This window comes from Coturnix japonica, chromosome 1 (genome assembly GCF_001577835.2).
Source record: "Coturnix japonica isolate 7356 chromosome 1, Coturnix japonica 2.1, whole genome shotgun sequence".
NCBI classification, from domain to species: domain Eukaryota; kingdom Metazoa; phylum Chordata; class Aves; order Galliformes; family Phasianidae; genus Coturnix; species Coturnix japonica.
The window spans coordinates 5,973,445-5,992,629 of record NC_029516.1 but is presented as its reverse complement, the minus strand read 5'-3'; the positions used below and the strand labels follow the sequence as shown (position 1 = coordinate 5,992,629).

General features: G+C 42.9%; 1 protein-coding gene across 6 annotated transcripts; it reads right to left on the bottom strand.

Moving 5' to 3' along the window:
• Positions 1-1,597: 1,597 nt before the first annotated feature.
• OPTN (optineurin) lies at positions 1,598-17,774 on the bottom strand. Of its 6 annotated transcripts, none has more exons than XM_015871660.2 (14): positions 17,654-17,774; positions 16,505-16,684; positions 14,723-14,925; positions 12,827-12,985; positions 11,736-11,809; positions 9,933-10,067; positions 8,789-8,870; positions 6,131-6,246; positions 5,087-5,236; positions 3,924-4,017; positions 3,565-3,723; positions 3,153-3,283; positions 2,665-2,744; positions 1,598-2,554 (listed from the first exon to the last, which is right to left on the bottom strand). In XM_015871660.2, exons 2-14 carry the CDS (start codon positions 16,668-16,670, stop codon positions 2,433-2,435), a joined length of 1,671 nt encoding a protein of 556 aa, XP_015727146.1. In that variant the 5' UTR covers positions 16,671-16,684; positions 17,654-17,774; the 3' UTR covers positions 1,598-2,432. The 6 variants fall into 6 exon arrangements, with proteins under 6 accessions (XP_015727146.1, XP_015727323.1, XP_015727236.1 ...); XM_015871837.2 differs by having other exon boundaries at positions 9,933-10,064; XM_015871750.1 differs by lacking the exon at positions 17,654-17,774 and adding an exon at positions 17,503-17,596.
• Between the last annotated feature and the right edge of the window lie 1,411 nt (positions 17,775-19,185).

Genomic DNA, 19,185 nt, shown 5'->3' with positions numbered 1-19,185 from the left:
AATGATTAAGTTTGGCTTGACAGATGTATAAGTAATTCCTCCTTTGGCCTTTCACATCGATTTTCTATGTTTCCATTAAGGTTAATGCTACTCAGATGAAATCAGCTCTATTGTCATTCTATTAGTTTGATTTTGGCCTAGTAGCATTTCCATCAGTTTTTTGATCATTGCGGAATCTATAACTATTGCAGAGCTCCCGTAATAAAACTGGATGCAAGGGGAAAAAAAGCCCATAAATCCTGCTGTCGTGAGGAACTAATTAAAAGTCAATAAGAGATTGCATCTTCTGGGAGTGCTTGTAATTGATGAAGAAGGGTGCAACCAAGCCAACAAATATCTCCTCACAATAGATTTCAGGCAGCTCTTCCATTAGCTGAAATTATGGATGAAGCTGTGTGGGAGCGTGAGCTATAGCTAACAGAAAGCAGGCATTCAGCTTACAGCAGATAATTAGAACAATAGTGACAACTGCAACAATAAAGACAAATCTTTGCTTTAATTATTAGGGCAATAAAGAGATGTTTTTTTCTTGCTACTGGTAGCTGAGAGTTCACTGACAGCACGGCATGAGAAATGCTTGCCTTCACACACTAAAATAGAGTGAAGGAATATTTTCTTTGCCCCAAGGAACACCTACAGATGTGTTGTTTTTTTGTGTGTGTATTTTAAGAATATTAATCTGCTCGGAGTGAAATATAAATCTCACAGTATTTAGAGCTTTATTTGGAATGAATCAGCTCAGGACTATTTTCATTGTCAGGTCTGAAGCAAAATACCCAGTCGGTGAATTTTTTATTTCTAATTCCACTATTGATCTGTTCAGCGTTTTCTTCTCCTCCATCATCCGCAGGACAATTTAGAGAAGTGCTTATTTATTGAAGCAGGTTGACAGGGGAATTTGTCATGTAGCAGTACAGAATATCTGCTGTAACAGTGCACATTCAGTTGTGGTATCCAGCATCCCTAAGGCTTTCTCCTATAGAGTTGTTCCATTCTTCTTAGCTCAAGATCGCAAGATGACATAAGCTATATATATTACTTTTACTGCACATGCATCTCCATGTGTCATCCTTTTAACTTTGGTCTGAACTTCAGAGTAACAGAAATGTATTGAAGTGTCAAGTGTTCACTTATAAAACATTTCTCCTCCCATATCTGAAAAGCTGTGTTAGGTGTTGCTGATAGCAGTGGACTTCACCACACAGCCTGACATCTTTACCTTAAGAGTACCCTGCATTACCTTCCCTTGCAGCTGTCTGAAACCGAGGCTTGGTGGAGTTTTCTATGAACCCTGTTGTGTTGTGCCATCCCCAAACCAGAGCTCCTCTCTCTTCTGAGATAGCTCAGCTTCCATGACAAACACCATTGCTTACTGCAGTTGTATCATAAGCTGATCATGCTTGTTTATATCTTGTTAAGAGTTGTGTATTTTCCTCCCTTGTGTAACAGCATGCCAAGAACTGTTATCTGTTGAGATCCAAAGTGAGGACAAGAACAGAACTAATGCACTATGATTCTTTCTACACAAGCTTTCCAGTCACAGGTATTAGCAACCCCCTTTCAGCATCCAAAATATTAAGAGGCATTGATAATTTTCTAATTGTAATAGATTTATTTTGAGATTTGAAAATCCATGATACTCCTCTCTTTAAATTAGGTTACATCCACTTCAGCTTTCTCTGACACGATACTGTACAGCTTCAAATACATTTATTACAACGAAGAAGAATCGAGACAACACCTTAGAAATAAACAGTTTTATAAAACCCAGTGACTTGGGTACACCAGGAGCTACATACACCAGACCTCAGTGATCTGCCTTAGACCTTATCTACGTCCAGCTAAAGCAAGAAGTTACGTAAGCCATCAAAAATATAACATCAGATTAGTATGGTCACAAGGGCAGCAACAAAACTGCCATCTGGAGAAAGAGGTGGGTTCATTTTAAATGCTCAACAAATACGACACACTCCATTTTACTGGAAGCTTCCCAAACAGCTGTTTCATATATTCCTGATTAATAGTATATATGAGAGACGAAGTATTTACAGGCTTACAGTAGTTGATGGGCATACATCTCATCTCCTTTTTAACTACAGCAATGCAGCCCAGTGCTGTGGGGTAGCTGTAAGAGCAGAGCACATCAGGGGAACGTTCCTTCAAGATTTCATTGCAGCAGATACACAGGGAGTTCCTTAACGCATCCATGTTGTTAACCTGGAAGAATTTGTTTTCTAACTTATGATAAAACAAGTCCAGTGAGTACAGGGTAGGGTAGGAGGTTTTTCTGTTTTCCCATTAAATAAATGAGAAAAACCTTGAAAATCCCCTTTTGCTGGATGTAGAATTGAACTTACTCAAGCAAGAAAGAAAAAACAACAACTGTGTTTGGCAGGTGAAATTCCAGTAGATGAAGAACCAGAGGGGGTTATTCAATTAATGCAGTCCATAACGTGAATCTGCAGCGTGTCCAGATCGGGCAGAATTTCTTCACATTTTGGACAGGAGTATATTGAGATATTCCGCTGCTCTGGCCATTCTTGACTACCAGTTCCTGCAAGCAGAGAAGATACGTGATTTCCTGTTACATTACTGACAAGCAAAGGTGTTTTAAACTGAACACAGCTGGGCCTGGCCCTGTGAGCTGGAGGCTGCTTACAGTACCTCTCTGGACAAGGCGAGGTGAGCGCTCTCGATCTGGTGCCCTGGCTCCGTGGCGATTCTGCATCTCTGCCAAAGAGCTTCTGAGGAGAAACAGGGCAGTTACTTAAAAGTGCTCTGAAAACAAAACATGACTTAATAGAAGGTATCTTCCCTTTGCCTCCACAAAGTTAAAAGGCTTCAAAGTAAGCCAGAAGATCTACAAGTAACTCATGTTCTCATGCATTCAGTTCACAACTGCTGCTCTGAAACAGGACCTAGAAACACTGCTGCTCTACTGAGATAGTGCAAGAGTCCTGCTGAAATCAGGGTCAAACAACTGACATCAGCAGGATTTAGGCAGCTACACGCTCATGAATCTGGAATACGCTCCTCCAGAAAGCCCCAAGGACTTGTTTGCCTTTTTAACTGAGATGCTACCAAGACAACGTGCCAGCATGCAGGGGAACAAGACAAAACCAAAGGCAGCTCCAGCCAAAGTCTGTTCTCACCGGCCAAGATCTTCAAGGTTTTGCTGCTCTTTTAGCAGGTATGCCAGCTGGACAGCCAGCTGCTCCTTCTCCTCATGGATCTTCTCTCTTGCTGCCCTCTCGGCATGGAAATCAGAACAATAAACCTCCATCTGATCAGATAAATGAAATCACACTGAGAATTAGTAACTTAGACTGAACCAAGTCTATATACCATAATAGTATGCCATGTCAAAGCCTGCATCGTTGTGCCATGCTCCAGTGTAGGATATGGTGCTTCAGGCCCTGCAAGGATCTGCAATGCAGGCTGACTAAGGGAATTATGCTTTGGAATCGAGGAAACAGAGAAACAATATTCCACACTGAGCCATTAAATAGCTCCTTCTGGTTTCTGAATATTGGGTGAGCAAACCAGCCAGTTTCTGACTCATACCTGAGCACGGAGCACAGCCATGGTTTCAAGGTCTTCCTCTTGCTTAGCAATTAGCTGCTTCATTTCATCCATCTGGAGCTGCTTTGCAGCAAGGGCTTGTTCTGCCAGCAACACCTTTGCATTCAGTTCTTCCACCACAGCTTTATCCACCCTGTCAAGCTGCGAGGAAGAACGAAGACTGAGCTCAGAATGTGACTCTGCTCTGAGTGGAAGTTCGCTACTTAATCCTCCTGCCCTTGGAAGAAAACTTTCATCTCCACAGTCCATTGCTTTGGGCCTGAATTTATTCCCACATACATTCTCACATCCCTTCCCACTCCCCCCTCATTCACTAAGATTTCTTCTGTTGATGAATTTACCTCTTTGGCTTTCATTTCACTGATTGTTTTCATTGCTTCAGTGAGTTCAGGAAGGAGTTTGTTGTAAGCGTCCTGCAAGCTGCTGTATCTTGTCCTGTTTATGAAAAGAAGCAAATGTTTGGAACACTTAAAAGTTCTCACACAGATCCACCTTTCATTTTGCAATGCTACCCTCCTCGTCCCAGCTGAAGACTTCTTTCTCTCCTTCTGAAACCTCAGTTTCATAAGGGCTTAAGAGTTAAAAATGTAGATATAAATATAAATCTTTCAGACTTTAGAATGGATAACCCAGCTGTCTGCAAATGAATCTGCATTTCTGACGATAAAAGGTTGTGCTCTGTTTTTCACCATCTCTCTTCCAAGGAGTTGTGTACTGCTCCATTCCTAGGCTGAGTCCAAACAAATGTCTTTACTGATAACCTGCATGTCATGTTAAAGAATCTGTCATCCAGTAAGTTTATAATCAAGCTCACCAGACTTCACTGAGGGACTTCAAATAATGGAGAATTTATCAAGAGAAGAACCAGACAAGGACTTTAAATGGAATGAGCAGCTACTCCAAAATGGTGCCTTCCGACAGTTCCACCTCTCCATACAGCTCACACTGACATTTTAACACTCCTTACATGGACGGCTCATACAAGGGGAGAGCTGCAGCAAACAGGCAGTCTCTTTATCTCAGCTTCACTTCATATTTAACTCTCCTAATTGCAATGGAACTGTAGAGACCACTGACATCAATTTCCCATCACTGTTATCACTTGACTTGGCCTTACTCTCCAACTTGTGGTTGTGTTCACCTCCTGCTAGTCAAACTGACAAGCTGCTGTCCTTTTTCTGCTTCCTGCACTTGCATATCATTCCTGACTTTCATCTGCCTTGGGCTTTACAACAAGAGGAAGATACCAATCAGAGCTTACAGCTCCATTTTTTTTCTCTGTGTTGTTTTAAAGATACAGTTTGGGACTGGTGTGGAGACTTCAGATTCAAAGTGACATAGACAGACACAGAGGTTTCTACTTCAGCCTTTATAAACATAACTTGGCTTCAAACAGGGTAGAACACAAAGCTCCTATTTCAGATTGAAATTCCCTTTTGTCAGGTTCCCTTAATTTCCCTTTCTCACTAACAATACACCCCCATGATACACAACCAATACTCACTTTTCATCCTGTGTCTTGGCTTGTTCTAGCTTGACCTCTGCCTGCACACTCTCCACCTGAAGCTCCAGCTTCTTGATGGTGTATATGAGCTGCTGCTTCTCCTCCAATTCCATTGCAGCAGCTGAGTTTACTCTTTCTAATGCTTGGCACCTGACAGAAGAAGGGGAAAAAAGAACACACTTGATCTGTCCCGCTCACCATTTCCTGATGGATTTGGCATAATGGGCATCACACAAAAAGAATCCTTAGGTGTTTCATTTGAAAGGCTTATTTTGATGAAGAAAAAGGAAAGATGAAAATATATCTACAACACTACCTGAAAATAAAGCTACTAAACAGAATGTGTTTTTTCTTACTATTATGAATCTCGAAGAGCTGAAATTTGACAGAAAACTAAGCAAGTAAATTGAAGCTCTTGTTTACAGTTCATAATAACCTACAGATTGGTCTTCAAAGGCACAGACAGACTGTGTGAGAAGGTTTGTAACCAGGTCTCTTAGCTTCCAGGGCCAAAAAATGGAGTGATTACGTGAAAGAGAAAACAAGATCAGCCTTTATATCAACAAGGATCGAAACTAAAATATTAATCACATAATCACAAAATGACCCAGGCTGGAAGGGACCTCAAGGATCATGTAGTTCCAACCCCCCTGCCAGGCAGGGCCACCAAACATACACCTTTACTAGATCAGGTTGCCCAGGGCCCCATCCAACCTGGCCTTAAACACCTCCAAGGACGGGGCATCCACAACCTCCCTGGGCAGCCTGTTCCAGCACCTGACCACTCTCCTAGTAAAGAACTTCCCCTAATTAAAATGCCAAGCACTGGGTTTCTATTTGTAGAACTAGGTTGGCAGCTCAGATTTTATGACAATTACTGTACTTCTGTACTTTCATCTCCATTTAAAAAGAAGGAGCAATCTTTGGCAGCATTCCCATGAAATCAATACTTGCTATTTGTAGAGCTACTGTTTCCCAAGGTGGGAGTTGTCATCACAATAATAAACAGGTGTCAGGGCACAACTGTTGTTTTCTGAGCCTTACTTTTCTTGAAGCTTCTTCTGAATCAGTTCTGCTTCTTTTAACTTCTCGTGAGCCTCTTGGAGCTCTTTAAAGAGGGCACAAATCTGTTTCTTCAGACTTTCCACTTCACTGCCAATCTTTTGGAAAAAAAAGAATAAATAAGGAAAATTACACCTGGATAATTTAAGACAGGAAAATTGCAGGTTAACTAAGTAGTTTAACTAGGAAGCACTATTCTTTTTCCAGGGAGTACAGCATGAGTCAGTCTGCACCATTACGCTCCCAGCTCAGCAGTAAGGCCCCTACTGCTCAGCTGCACAATTACCGATTAGTCCTAATTGTGGCAGAACCACATTGTGACTTTAACACTTTCCTAAAACCTGGGTGACTCAAAGAGAACTCTATTACTGTTGTTATGCAGGCAGGTAATACATGTACAAGGGAAACTCTGAAAGTAACGTCTCCTACTTTATTATGCTGGCCCACATCACAGTCAGACATTGCTGGTATGGCAATAGGGGCTGAACCTTCCCACCAACATTCTTTTCTATTACATTTTGTTGCCATGTGATCACAGAATGACCCAGGTTGGAAGGGACCTCAAGGACCATGAAGCTCCAACTCCCCTGCCACTGGCAGGGCCACCAACCTCCACATTTAATACTAGACCAGGGCCCCATCCAACCTGGCCTTGAACACCTCCAGGGATGGGGCATCCACAACCTCTCCGGGCAGCCTGTTCCAGCACTTCACCACTCTCATAGTAAAGAACTTCCCCTGACATCCAACCAAAATCTTCCCTTCTTCAACTTAAAACCACTTCCTGTTGTCCAGCTGTTAACTACCCTTTCGAAGAGTTGACTCCTCTCCTGTTTATAGGCTCCATTTAGGTACTGAAATGCTAATGAATGTCAGCAAGGGGCAGCGACAAAACAGAGTCTGATATGGAAGTGTATATGAAGCAAAGGTGTGTCACTGAATTCTTCCACGCAGAAAAAAACTGCATCCATTGAAATTCACTGAGCTTTTATGGAGTGGATGTGAGCACAGTGAGGCAGCGGGTGATGTTCCTGCAGAGGTGACAGTGGGTCACCCCCTCTGATGCAGATTGGTAGCAGCATGGCAGCCTCTTGTTCATTGCTGGCAAAAATGCAGAGCTAACAATGGTGATTGCTGAAAAACAGCATGTTGTAGCTGAGAATCTGCTCCATTAAATAGTGCTACCTTGCTCTTCGTAGCGGCTGGAGTTTCCATGGAAATAATTAGGTTTGACTTTTAATGTGACCCGCATACATTGTTTCTTAGAGTTCCAGATTAAAAACATACAAGAAAAGCAGACAGGCAGTGAGTATTGCCAGTCCTCCATGCATTTACAATCTGTCAAACATCTACCATTGGTGGCCTGCTTAGAAAGAGGTGACAGCAGACATAGGACAGAAACAGCAGCTTGCAAGTAGAGAAGGCAGACTAAAATACTGTACCATTCCTCCTGCCATTTGCACCCTACACTGGTAATACCCCTTCCATTCCAGTTTCCTACTCCAAAGGGAGTATCATTATCATCCATTCATGAATCAATGTTGTGAATCAAGAAGAAAAGATTTCTAGTAAAACTACCAGTTTTGTTGCGAGTCTGATTCTTTTGTTTAGGCTTTGGATGAAGACCAATGAAAGATCCAAAAGCAGGAGGAGGAAAGAAACAGCAGCTGTGTGCTCCTCCAACCCAGCACACAGAGACTCCTCAGGGTTTCAGTACCTCAAATACATCCCCACAATGTACAAGAGGTGAATCTCCGACTCCTGCTGCTTTTAGTGTCTGGAGGTACATTTAGTAGCTGGAAGCACTTCAGTCTCGTTATCTCATCCCTTCCAGTACTTGAGGGGATCTTAGGAACAGGAGGGAGACCAACTTCTTACACAGTCTGATAGCAATAGGACAAGGGGAAACTTATTTAAAGGGCACAGGTCTCCAGCAGATTTCATATCATATTTTCTAGCCCCACATGGTACCTCAGATAACCCACAGTGCCTCACAGGCATTCTTACTTGCCATTATTATGCATCTTATGGAGAAGCCTACAACTGCAGGCATATGAATTTAGATAGCTGAATCTGGAGCTGAATTCCAACCCTAATACCCATTCAAAGCCTAAACTGAAACTATCCGGCTAAGCTTGCCTGAATCTGTGTTGCAATCCAAGATAGTTCTGCTCTACCACTGTAATACATCCTACCAGGAAAAAATTCATATCAGGTGCCATATGAGCTCCCCATACAGGGTCTGTGTTATAGTAGGCTGCCAGTAGATTCTGATCTAAAAGCTGACCTAGCCAGCAGTGAGGAAATTCATCCAGTTCAGAAGACTCTGTGGTGATGTAAATGAATGCATCTCCCTCTATTTAAGTGGAAAGGACCAGGATGGTGAAGCATAACTGCAGTTACACCACACTTCCCCTAATTCTCAGCCATCACTCTTATCCCTTTTTCATGGCTGGTGTAATTTGGAAGGAATCTCCTTTAAGATGTGGACTGGAGACTTCAAAATTCACTTCTGCAGCTCATGCAAGATATTTGCCCCTTGCTCCCTTTGTGCAAGTGGAAATCTAGACCCCAAAGTTGTTGGCCTCAACAAGTAAGTTGCGCACTGCTAGAACTCAGCTCAGAATGACAGGTACTCACAGCCTCTGAACTTTCCTCCTCCTGGTTAGTTTGTGTCCCGCTCTCCAGGCAGTTGCTTGCTTCATTCTCCATCTTTGAAATTCTGGAAAACAGAAGAATCCAGTAACAATGGATTTGGCCAATAGAGATTGTGACTGTTCAGGGATTTCACCCAAGCCCTCCTAACATCATAGCCATGAACCAGAGCTGAAAGTACTGACATGCAGGAACGCTTGCACAGTCATGGCAGCATCTAACACGGGACACCCAGCATGTATATTTAATTACAATGGATGTGCAGGTGCAGAGAAAGACAATGATTCAGTCCACTGTCATCAATCCCTGATACAGTCCAAAACTGCTTATCCTCGGAAAATGGGTCTGTTCACTGAACCCAATGATTAATATTGCCTCTCTTTTCCTTTGATCTTTACAGAGGCTGAGATTTCTAAGAATCATTTGGCTATGGCTCATTACCTCTTCTAGGAAGACCACGCAGAAACAATTACTGTGACACTAACCTTTCATCGTAAGTAATGTCCAGGACGTCTTACAGTCTCTGCAAACTATAGATTTGGAACAGCTACTGCTTAGACAATCCTCCATGCCTGAGCAGTCTTGCTGATATACGTATGACCGAGCTCAAAAGGACACTTATGGAGGTCTCACTGGATAAACTCTCTTAGGTAAGTCTGGAATTAAACTTCTTGGAAGCATTTCTAAGGAGTTTTTCCAAGCCCACATCACTAAATGTTGCCTACCAGTACTACAAAAAGGGCTGTAATATTTGTTTAATACAAAGTGATTGGCTTAAGCCCCACACGTAGACAATTCATACAAAAGCAAATAATGAGAGAGGAATGAGCAGGAAGAACATTCTCAACTAGTCCTCATTTTGTTTCACATCACCTGTGCCATGAGGCAACAGGTAATTTGTCTTGATCTGTGCTATGATAGGAAGTAATAAGACAGAGAAAGCCATAGTCACAGAACAGAATGTGGCTTATCCCTATCAGAGCTATGACAAACATTATTACTAGTGAGTGCTCAAGAAACTGCCCATCCAGTTCATACTGACAGTTCACCCTGATCAGGCCCAAAGTCGATAACTGCAACAGACTTGAATGCAAACAGCTGAAAACTTTACAATGCACCTACTTCATACCTCTCTTTGTGATCCTGCAGCTCCTTCTCGAGTTGTTCCCTCCTCTGAGTTTCATTTCTAAGGCAACAGAGCAGCTGGCTCACAGTCAGCTCCTCAGATTCCAAATTCTTGGTCTCGTCTGCAGATTTGCTCCTGCTTCAAACCAAACCACATGTAAGCAACAACAGTTCCGATGTTATTAGAGCACTCCCTTACCCTTCTACTTTTTGGACAATTTCACACAGTTCTGAAAAATCAACATTCTATATTAAGAGTTCATTCCCAAGAAGCATGACCTTCCTGCAACCCGCTAGCATGTAAACACAGCCCTCGCTTTCTGCAGTGCTCTGCAGTTCCCTTTTATCAAGCTGGGTGAACAACTTGGAATTTAAGAGAAGAAAATTAAAACAGTCAAGACAAAACAAAGTTCGGAGCATTTATTCTGACCAACTGTGCATCTCTTTCTGCTAAGAGCTACTATCTGGCCCCCAAATATTTTTTGCCAATGAAACAGGCACCATTTCTTATCTCAGTTTCATTCCTTTCAGGAAAGGAAGGCATGTTTCACCAAAGATGGGTATTGCAAATTGCTTCCTTTTTCAGAAGGAATTCCTTTGATACTGTGCTTCCATCATATTCTGTAGCTCTTTGCAAACTGCACATGCTACCACAGAAACGAACCAAAACAATTACAAAACTGCAATACAAGGTCTGTTAATTTCCTGGTGATAGAGATACTGCATCCTGTTCCCCCCACCTTCATGTCCACATAGAGAGAAAGTCAAAATCCCCTAACTATATGATAAGATACATAGGTTATACACACTGTACATTTCAGAAGCTCAGCTGGGAAACAGCATTTATATACAACTTTGTAATTCAGAGCAGAAACTAAAGCATAGGCCTGCATGTACTCCTGTGAGCTACATACATTTGGTGAGCAAAATTCAATACCCCAAAGAGGGTGCTCAGCCAAGATATTTCAAGTAAATAACTTTTATCAGGGGATTTTTAGTGTACAGGTCTACAATTACAGAAATGAACCCATCCCGAGTGGATCACATTCCTCTGAAGCTGTTAACAGCACCACTCTAAGGTTTCAGTGCTGCACAGAGACACGTGGTGACACAGGAAATAGTACAAGAGATATATATACCCGCGTGTTTTTGCAGACAAGGCCCAGATACTCATCAAAAGGGGAAGCAAATCCCACAGCCAACATCTTATGATCAGAGTGTTCTGACAGGCCACTGCTAATGACAATCTGAATGCTTGCAGCCTGACCTATGGTCAGCATTCCTCTTTTACATCCCTGACTATAGGTAATTTTTTTTCTACAGCTTCTTAACTTCATGCTGAGGGATGAGCTTCCTATGGCATTACATTAAAATGCTGAATTCCTCTGCAGTGAGGTAGGGGGTGACAGAGTTTAAGGGAAAAGATGCACGGGGCACAGCTTTCTGGCCTGCTATGCCCTCTGCATTTTCTATATCCCTCCTTTCCAAAAGCAGAGGCCACAAGGTGGGTAAGAGTGTTCAGTCACAACCAACTAGCTCTTAAATTGGGCAGCATCCAAAATGGAAAGTTTAATGGTGTCAGCTGTCCGTGTCCATGAGGTATAAATTTCAGCGAGGGGCAAGAAAGTCCCTTATGCCCCGGAGCTGATGTAAAGATCAAATTTTGAGAAGTAACTGAAACTGAATGCTCACACCTTATGTCTAGTCACCTAAAAAATAATGACTATATCACTGCACTATTGGCCCACCCCACCACGATATGTTATAACACACTGCTGAGGTTTTAATCAGACAAAAGCCTACGTACATGTAGACAGCGATGTTACTGGCCATTTCACTTCTATTATCTTGATTTTCTTTTGCAGTTCTATTTACTTCTTCCTGAATAGGAAAAAAAAAATCCCCACCCCCCAATATTAGTTTGGTACTTGAACTAAGCAGGGCGGTTTGATTTACTTAAGAAAGAAAAACAGGAAAAACTACTATGGTGACAATAATTAACAAAATAAAACACCAAATCAGATCAGTCTCATGTTTGCACATTCTTCACTTGCATATTTCACATGCCTTTCCCTGCATCTCTTCAGGACTGACTAAAGAATATGAACAAGATTAGGCCTTCCTTTTTATATCAACAAACCTCCTCAGCCACTCTCTTATAAGGATGACACAGCAACAACAACCAGCACTGCCAACAGATGTTGAATATAGCTCCTCTTTCCCACTGTAAAGCTCACTCTGTGATCTTTGTAGTCCAAAGGAAGAGCTTTCTTTGTAGCAGATCTTTCTTTGTGTCAGGGGTATGAAGAAAAGGCTCTGCACCAGAGGGCAGTGGGCACAGCCCTGAGCTGACAAGTTCAGGAAGCATTTGGACAGTGCTCACAGACATAGGGTTTGTATTTTGGGTGGTCCTTTGTGGATCCAGGAGTTGGTGTCTGACCCCTTCCAACCTGGGATATGATTCTATGCAAATGGAATTCTATGGAAATTTACTCTGAGCATGAAAGTAATAAATTCTCTACTCCTTTATCACTATGTCTCATAACATACAAGTGCCTCACGTCAGTTAAGATCATAAAACGCTTCTTCTAGATTCACTGTGCCTGTATTTTGTGTCACTACTGTTGCTGGCAGAGTTTCCTGTTCCCTCTCAAAGAGGCAAAAAACTAAATAATTGCCGTTGGTAGAGATTCCTGCTTCGTACTAAAGGAAGACAAATCTTCACTGTAAAAATGTCATCAGGTAAATAACCACACCATCATTTTAACCACACTCAGACCCAACTTTCTCATCACTTAGCATGGCACAATAAGAAAACCCAGCTTGCAAAAAAGGACCGAGCTAAGAACAAAGCTTCTGGCTTCATCTCACTGTGTCCATATTATTCCCTTTACTTACGTTCATTCCAATCTCCACAAAGGAGTCTTCCGCTGTGGCGATGTTCAGCTTGACCTGCAGCTCTGAAATGATGGCTAACAGATCTGCCTTCTCAGCCTGAAGCCGCTGCACCTTGGACTTGAGCTGCCTTGCCTCCTTCTCAGGAGCTGCACAGCCCTCCTGGGATAAACAAAAACCTGCATTAACCAACTCAAATCGAACAGCAGCCAAGGAACGCAGAGCCTGAGCATAACAGTGATGTCCCATTGCTCTTCTTCTCTTTTGAAGTTTGCTTGGAAAAATCCAGACAGATCTCTAAACTGCTTTGGTTGCATTTGATTTTGTGCACTTGTTTCAAGATAAGCCCTCCTGTGAGGGAGGTTTTTCACTGAGGGACACAACAGTGTATATCTGTGATCTCCTTTGAATGAAACACAGGTGCTGCTTCACAGCACCAATGGACTATAATCCATCTCAGTGAACAGTAAAACACAGAGGTGAGAGAAATTAGACTAATTTTAGTTAGCCTAAGTTCAGATAAATATTTTTTCATGTTTAGAAATAATAACAGTAAAACAAACGGAAGTAAAGTATGGCCAAAGCATTCAAGAGAGAGATTAACTGTGACTTAAATGACGCTATCAGCCTGAGCATCGTGATCAGAAATGAGAATGTTTCTGTCTTAATGACCATTAACACCAACTGGCTAAACTGTAAAGAATCAATGAAGAACCAAAGCTTATTTATGGAGCTCTTAGAGATGAGATAGTTAACAGAGATTTATTTTTACTTGTCTCCTCGTAGGATTGCTAAAGGAGACTGGATCACTCCACCAATAACACACTTATCCAAAGTACAAGAAGCTCTAAAACAGGTATGGGCAGAACAAGTACCCCACTTTCCCTTCAAATCTATTCCAGCTTTATGAAATCCTGAACTTCCTCGACAATCCTGAAAAACAACCATTAGCCTGGTTTCCTAACAAAGTCATACTTGCACAATCATGTTGTTCACACATGACCTTTTTCCCCCTTAATAACTTTTGAACCAATACAGATTTATATACTGAAAGAATTCTTAGAGTTCCATAAAACAAGCGCACATGAGAGGAAACGACAGCCTGTCAATGACTATGGATAAAAAGGCTGACACAGTCACCCCTCAACAGGCAACAGAGAACCCACATGAGTACTGGAAGTACCATATACTTATAGTACATATACCATTCATTGACTTAGCTCTACATGAAACTTGCTATTAAACATCTCTTCACGTGTGGGACACAAAGTAGGTTTTGTTCTACCAGACTTTGTCCACAGGTTTCTTTGGTACTACTGGCAAATTGATGCTAACTGGATATGAAGCGCTCACATGCAATGTTAGAAACTACTTGTTCCAGAGCCAAAGGTGAGACAGGGGGAGAAAGCTCAGCCAGAGATGGAGCAGCTGAAGAACAAATCTAATCTGAACCTCAGTAAAAAGGCTTTCAGGATTGGTGAAAGATATAATAAAGCTTTTTTTTTTGGGGGGGGGGGGAAGTTATATATCAGCTTGACTCTAGAAACACAAATATAGAAGCAGTCAATCTATGCTGAGAGAGATAATCTAAGAAGGAAAGGGAGGGATTACATCAACCCAACAGTAAACAGAATGAAAAGTTGGCAAAAAGTGTTCATTTTTTTGCTGATGTCGATAGCGTTGATGATTACTGTTAATTATTAATTATTAATTATCTCGTGTGTGGCATGATGTTATCTTACTGCACTTCAAGAAGACTTGCTTTATAAAAGAAGTCCTAGACTTCTCATTAGAGCATAAGGATAAAAAAGGAGAATGCTAACAGAACTCCAGACCTCACCCTTAAAAGATCCTGACATTCAATTTTAATGCATGAGAACTGATCTTTCTCTTATTTACCATCTCAGCTCCTTCTTCTCTTTCCTTTAAGCTCTGAAGCTGTTGCTGCAGCTGCTCATTTTCAGCACACTTGGCTAGCAAGCACTGCTTGGCTTCTTTAAACTTCGTCTCGTAAAACTCTCGTTCTTCTTTTTGCTTCTCTCTCCAGATAGAAAGCTCCTCATAGCGGTCCTTCATTGCTTGGTTGTGCAACTTCATCGCTTCTAAATGACAACCAGAGACAAGTACGTCATTGATTCACATCAGTACTCTGTCAATGAAACAGCAGATTTCCTCTACATCAAGCTCAGCTTTCTTCAGTATCAAAGGGATAAGCAGTAATCAGATATGAAATGCAAACCACTTTCTCGTATGTCTCAGTGAACTGAACTGAAACTCATTACAGCTCCTTAGCACCACAATAAATACCATTAAAACCACTGCTGAAATAACATGCTCACACTCTCTCGCTCCTTAAGTTACTCCTAAATCAAGAAGTACAAGCAAGAAATACTGCCCACAAGAAGTACTCGTTGTCTTGCACGTGTTATGCTCAGTCAACACAAACGAAACTGGTGTACGAAGATTCTGAAACTACTGAGATTCAGTAGAGAAAGTGTATGGTAAATTAATGCAAGAAAACAGCTGCTATTAAACTGAAAGTCTCAAATATGTCCAACCGTCCCCTGTTTGAACATTCAGTTAAGAATTTGATTAAAAACATTAACAAAAATGCAGCTGTCAACTTAGAGCAACGTCATTTCATCCTGACTGGGAAGCCAAGTGTACGCAACAAAGTCAGTGAGGCAGCAACTCCAGTCTCACCATTGCAAAACGCTGACAAGATTTTTATGAAGCCAATTGAAGTATTTCAGATGTGGTTTTTAAAGCAACAAACTCAAAGCCAGTTGCTTGAGAACCTTCTATATGTTGTATTTACCAGAAAGAGATGTTATGTTTTCACATCATATAACAAAGTGCCAAAAAGTCCTTCACATAACCAAAAAAATTTTGTAAGTAAAGGTAACTCTGGAGAGTGATTCTGCAAGGCACGAGTTACAGCAGCTGCGACTGTTGTCCTGGAATGTTATCTTGTATGATACAGAGCCTTGTCGCAGAATACCAGGGTGCTTCCTGAAGCAACCTCCCTGACAGATAACCATGGTACTCTGAGGCAGAGAACTCAGACCAGGTCCAGAAATGACTGAGGTGGAATTCAGAAACAAAGCCGTATTACCTACAAGGCATTAATCATAATGTGTTTTCAGGGAAATCTATTAGTTTCTCCCAGACAGACTCAGCCATGGATGCTACTTTGCAGCACAGAAGGTGGTGCAACATCTAGGCTTTCAAAATGGTTACTACAGGACAGCACAGGACAGTCTGCTTCAATTCCCTTCTCTGTCTGTGAGAATACAGCTCCTTTCAGAGAGCATCCTAACACAACAGTACAGTACCCACTCTGTTAATCTGCAATGGGGAGACCCAACCATTCTAAGATACAAGAATCTTTTCAAAGCTGATGATGGAAGAGCATATTTTTCCTTTGCTTCCCAAAATACACAGTGCTATATTGTGATTGTGCATGTAGTTCTGAAGCTTAGCTTAGGGGGTGTTCTCCCCCCAATCTTCCTTGCCAATTCAATGAGCAGCTCTGTCAAATCAGCCTTACCACCTGCAGAGGTGCTTATAGAGTGAATGCCAGTCAGATATAAGAGGTTAATCAAAAAGACTAAACACAGAATTCATACTTGTAGGTCAAAAAGAGATTTGAACCCGAAGAAGAAACTGATCCACATTCACCTTTTAACTCATTGTTCTCACTAATAAGCTCTTTCATCTGCTGTACCATCTCTTCGGGTGTGTAGGTACTGAGGGTGGGGGGAGCCACGCTGTCCATTCCATTCTCCATTTTACTCCTGCAATGCTCTCCATTTTCAGCAGGACGGCTCTGAGGCTTGCTGGACATCTCTGCAGTGACCACTACGAGGTCAGCAAAGAACATTTATTGCTCAGTAAATCACAGAATCAGTAAGGTTGGATAAGACCAATGAGATCATCTAATCCAACAGCTGTCAACCCATCACCCACTAACCCGTGCCTCTTACACTTCCTCCAGATGAACAACCCCAGTTCCCTCAGCTGCTCCCTGTAAGATTTGTCCCCCAGACCCCTCAATACTTCGTTGCCTTTCTCTGAACACACTCCAGGGCTTCTTGTGAGGAGCCCAAAACTGAACACAGCACTGAGGTGAGGCATCACCACTGCTGAGTACAGCGGGGCAGAAAACACCACCACACTTAGTTTTTACCCAGACAAGCAAGCTGTACATGTAGCCAGCACACACACAGACCATCCAACCCCTCTGACCCCACTAAACCCATAGCACGTTAAACCCTCAGAGGAGTGCATGGATTTGACTCCCAACCCACCTTTCAGACGGAGCCTTTCCCTGTCAGACCCTCCCTGTGGGAATAACACATAAAAAAACCCTTTTGTTCCCTTCTCTCCGTCCCAGGGCAGAAGAACAGCGCAGGTGCTCCTCAGTCTCTCCCCAGCTACTCGGGGCATTCCCAGCCTGGGCCGCACAGCCCATTTCATCTCACGTTTTCGCTTTCAGTCTCTTTGCTCCCTCCCCATCCAACCCGGCTCCCGGGACGCGTTGCTCTGAGGCGGCCTCCCTGCCCCGTCCACAGCCGCTCCCTGAAGCCCGGACTGCGGGAATCCCTCGGGAGCCACAAGAAGACATTCATTTCCCTCTCCCCCTTCCCCAGCGCGGCCCATCCTCCCCTCAGGCCCACCCCGGAGCCGCTGAGTCACCGCCTACGGGCAGCTCGAGCAGCGCGGCCCGCCCGGCTACCGAGCCTCTCCGTCACCGCCTCAGCCTCCACCGGGGGCCGCGGCCGCCGCTCCCCGCAGCTTCACCCCATCCCGGCCCCTTGTAGCGCTCACCCCGCTCATAACTCGCCCATGGCAGCGGCTGGCCCGGCTCAGCTGACCGCCGTCACACACCGCCCCGCCCCGCCTCCTCCAAGGGGATTTCCCGAGCTCCTCGTTTCCGGAGCTGCTGCTGAGTGTCAGGGTTGTGTGAGGCCTTGGGTTGAACTGATGTTGTAGTGTATGGCAGCCCTGCACAGGGACAGTGCCAAGGATGGAGCTTCTTGCTGAGTTCAACCCTGGGAATACAGAGGGAAACAGGCTTCTCAGGGGATGGGTCTTGTTTGCCTGGGCATCCCTTTGAATGTCACTTCATGGAGCTCCATATTTTTCCTGTCAGAGTGGAGACCTTGGAGGTGGCAGGACAGCCAAATCCCATGCAACTAAAAACCATAAGATATGAATCTCCAGCATGAGCAGAATCATGGAATAACTTAGGTTGTAAAAGCCCTTCAGTATCATCGTGTCCAAGCAATAGCACACTGGGCTGGAATTATCTTGGGGTGACTGTTCTTAGGGCCAACTATGTTACTCTGATTCCTTCATTTTCAATGCAGAAAGGCATTTTAGCTAATATGTCAGCTTTCCATGTGGAAAATATCAGTCTTTCATTAAATTACTGCTTGGCTTGAAAACATGTCCTTTCGATTTGAAAATGTTATCACATTGAAACTGTAAACTATGTTTAATGAAGGCAGGCTCTTCTGTGGACTGGTTTTTCCAGCTGTACTCCAAACCCTGCAGCCAGAACTTAACTTCCATTCACCCATGGAAACGCTCTTTGTATATTAGGAAATGTGAGATAACTCAGCTTAGCTTAGTCTGAAAAGACAAGAGGGTTGTGTTGAATTATTTTACATTACACCATGCCTGGATGTTTTTGCAGTTGTCCAGGAGCTGAACCCTAAGAATCTAACAAAGCAGGGACAAAGGCTTGAACTTGAGAAAGCTCAGAGAGGAAGAACATCTATGTCTATCTCTGTGTATATACACAGTCTTATCTGCCTGTGTCTGCTTTATGTTATGTGGAACTCACTCTGTCTCTGACTCTCTTATGTTGGCTCAGCAGTTCCTGTCTTTCCAGTCTGTGTTGCCTTCTTGCTTCTGACTGGTGCTGTGGTAGCTGCTGGAAACTCCTGATTTTGGCCAGGATCCCATAGATACGGTACAGACAGCCCAAAGACTGACTGCTCTTTCAGTACACCATGAATATGCACTATATCAGTCTGGATTGCTTCCTCTGAAGAGCTTGGGTTCCTAAAGAGCTTTATTTTATTCTATCTACAGAGGGTCTGCTGAAGGACCACTACCTTTGATTAACATCTGGGCTTCTTGCCAAAGTAAATGTTAGAGAGTTTGCTGTGCCTTCAGATTTGCTGATTAAGGTTAATTTCCAATTGGCAGGTAATTGGAAAACACCATAAAGATATGTTCTTCACAGGCGTGTGGGGGAGAAGGGATGTTGTGAAGTGCATCCAACTTCTGTAGTCAGCAATACTGCATGATGGATGTCACCATAACCCAGAGAGAAGTGGGATAATGAAGTG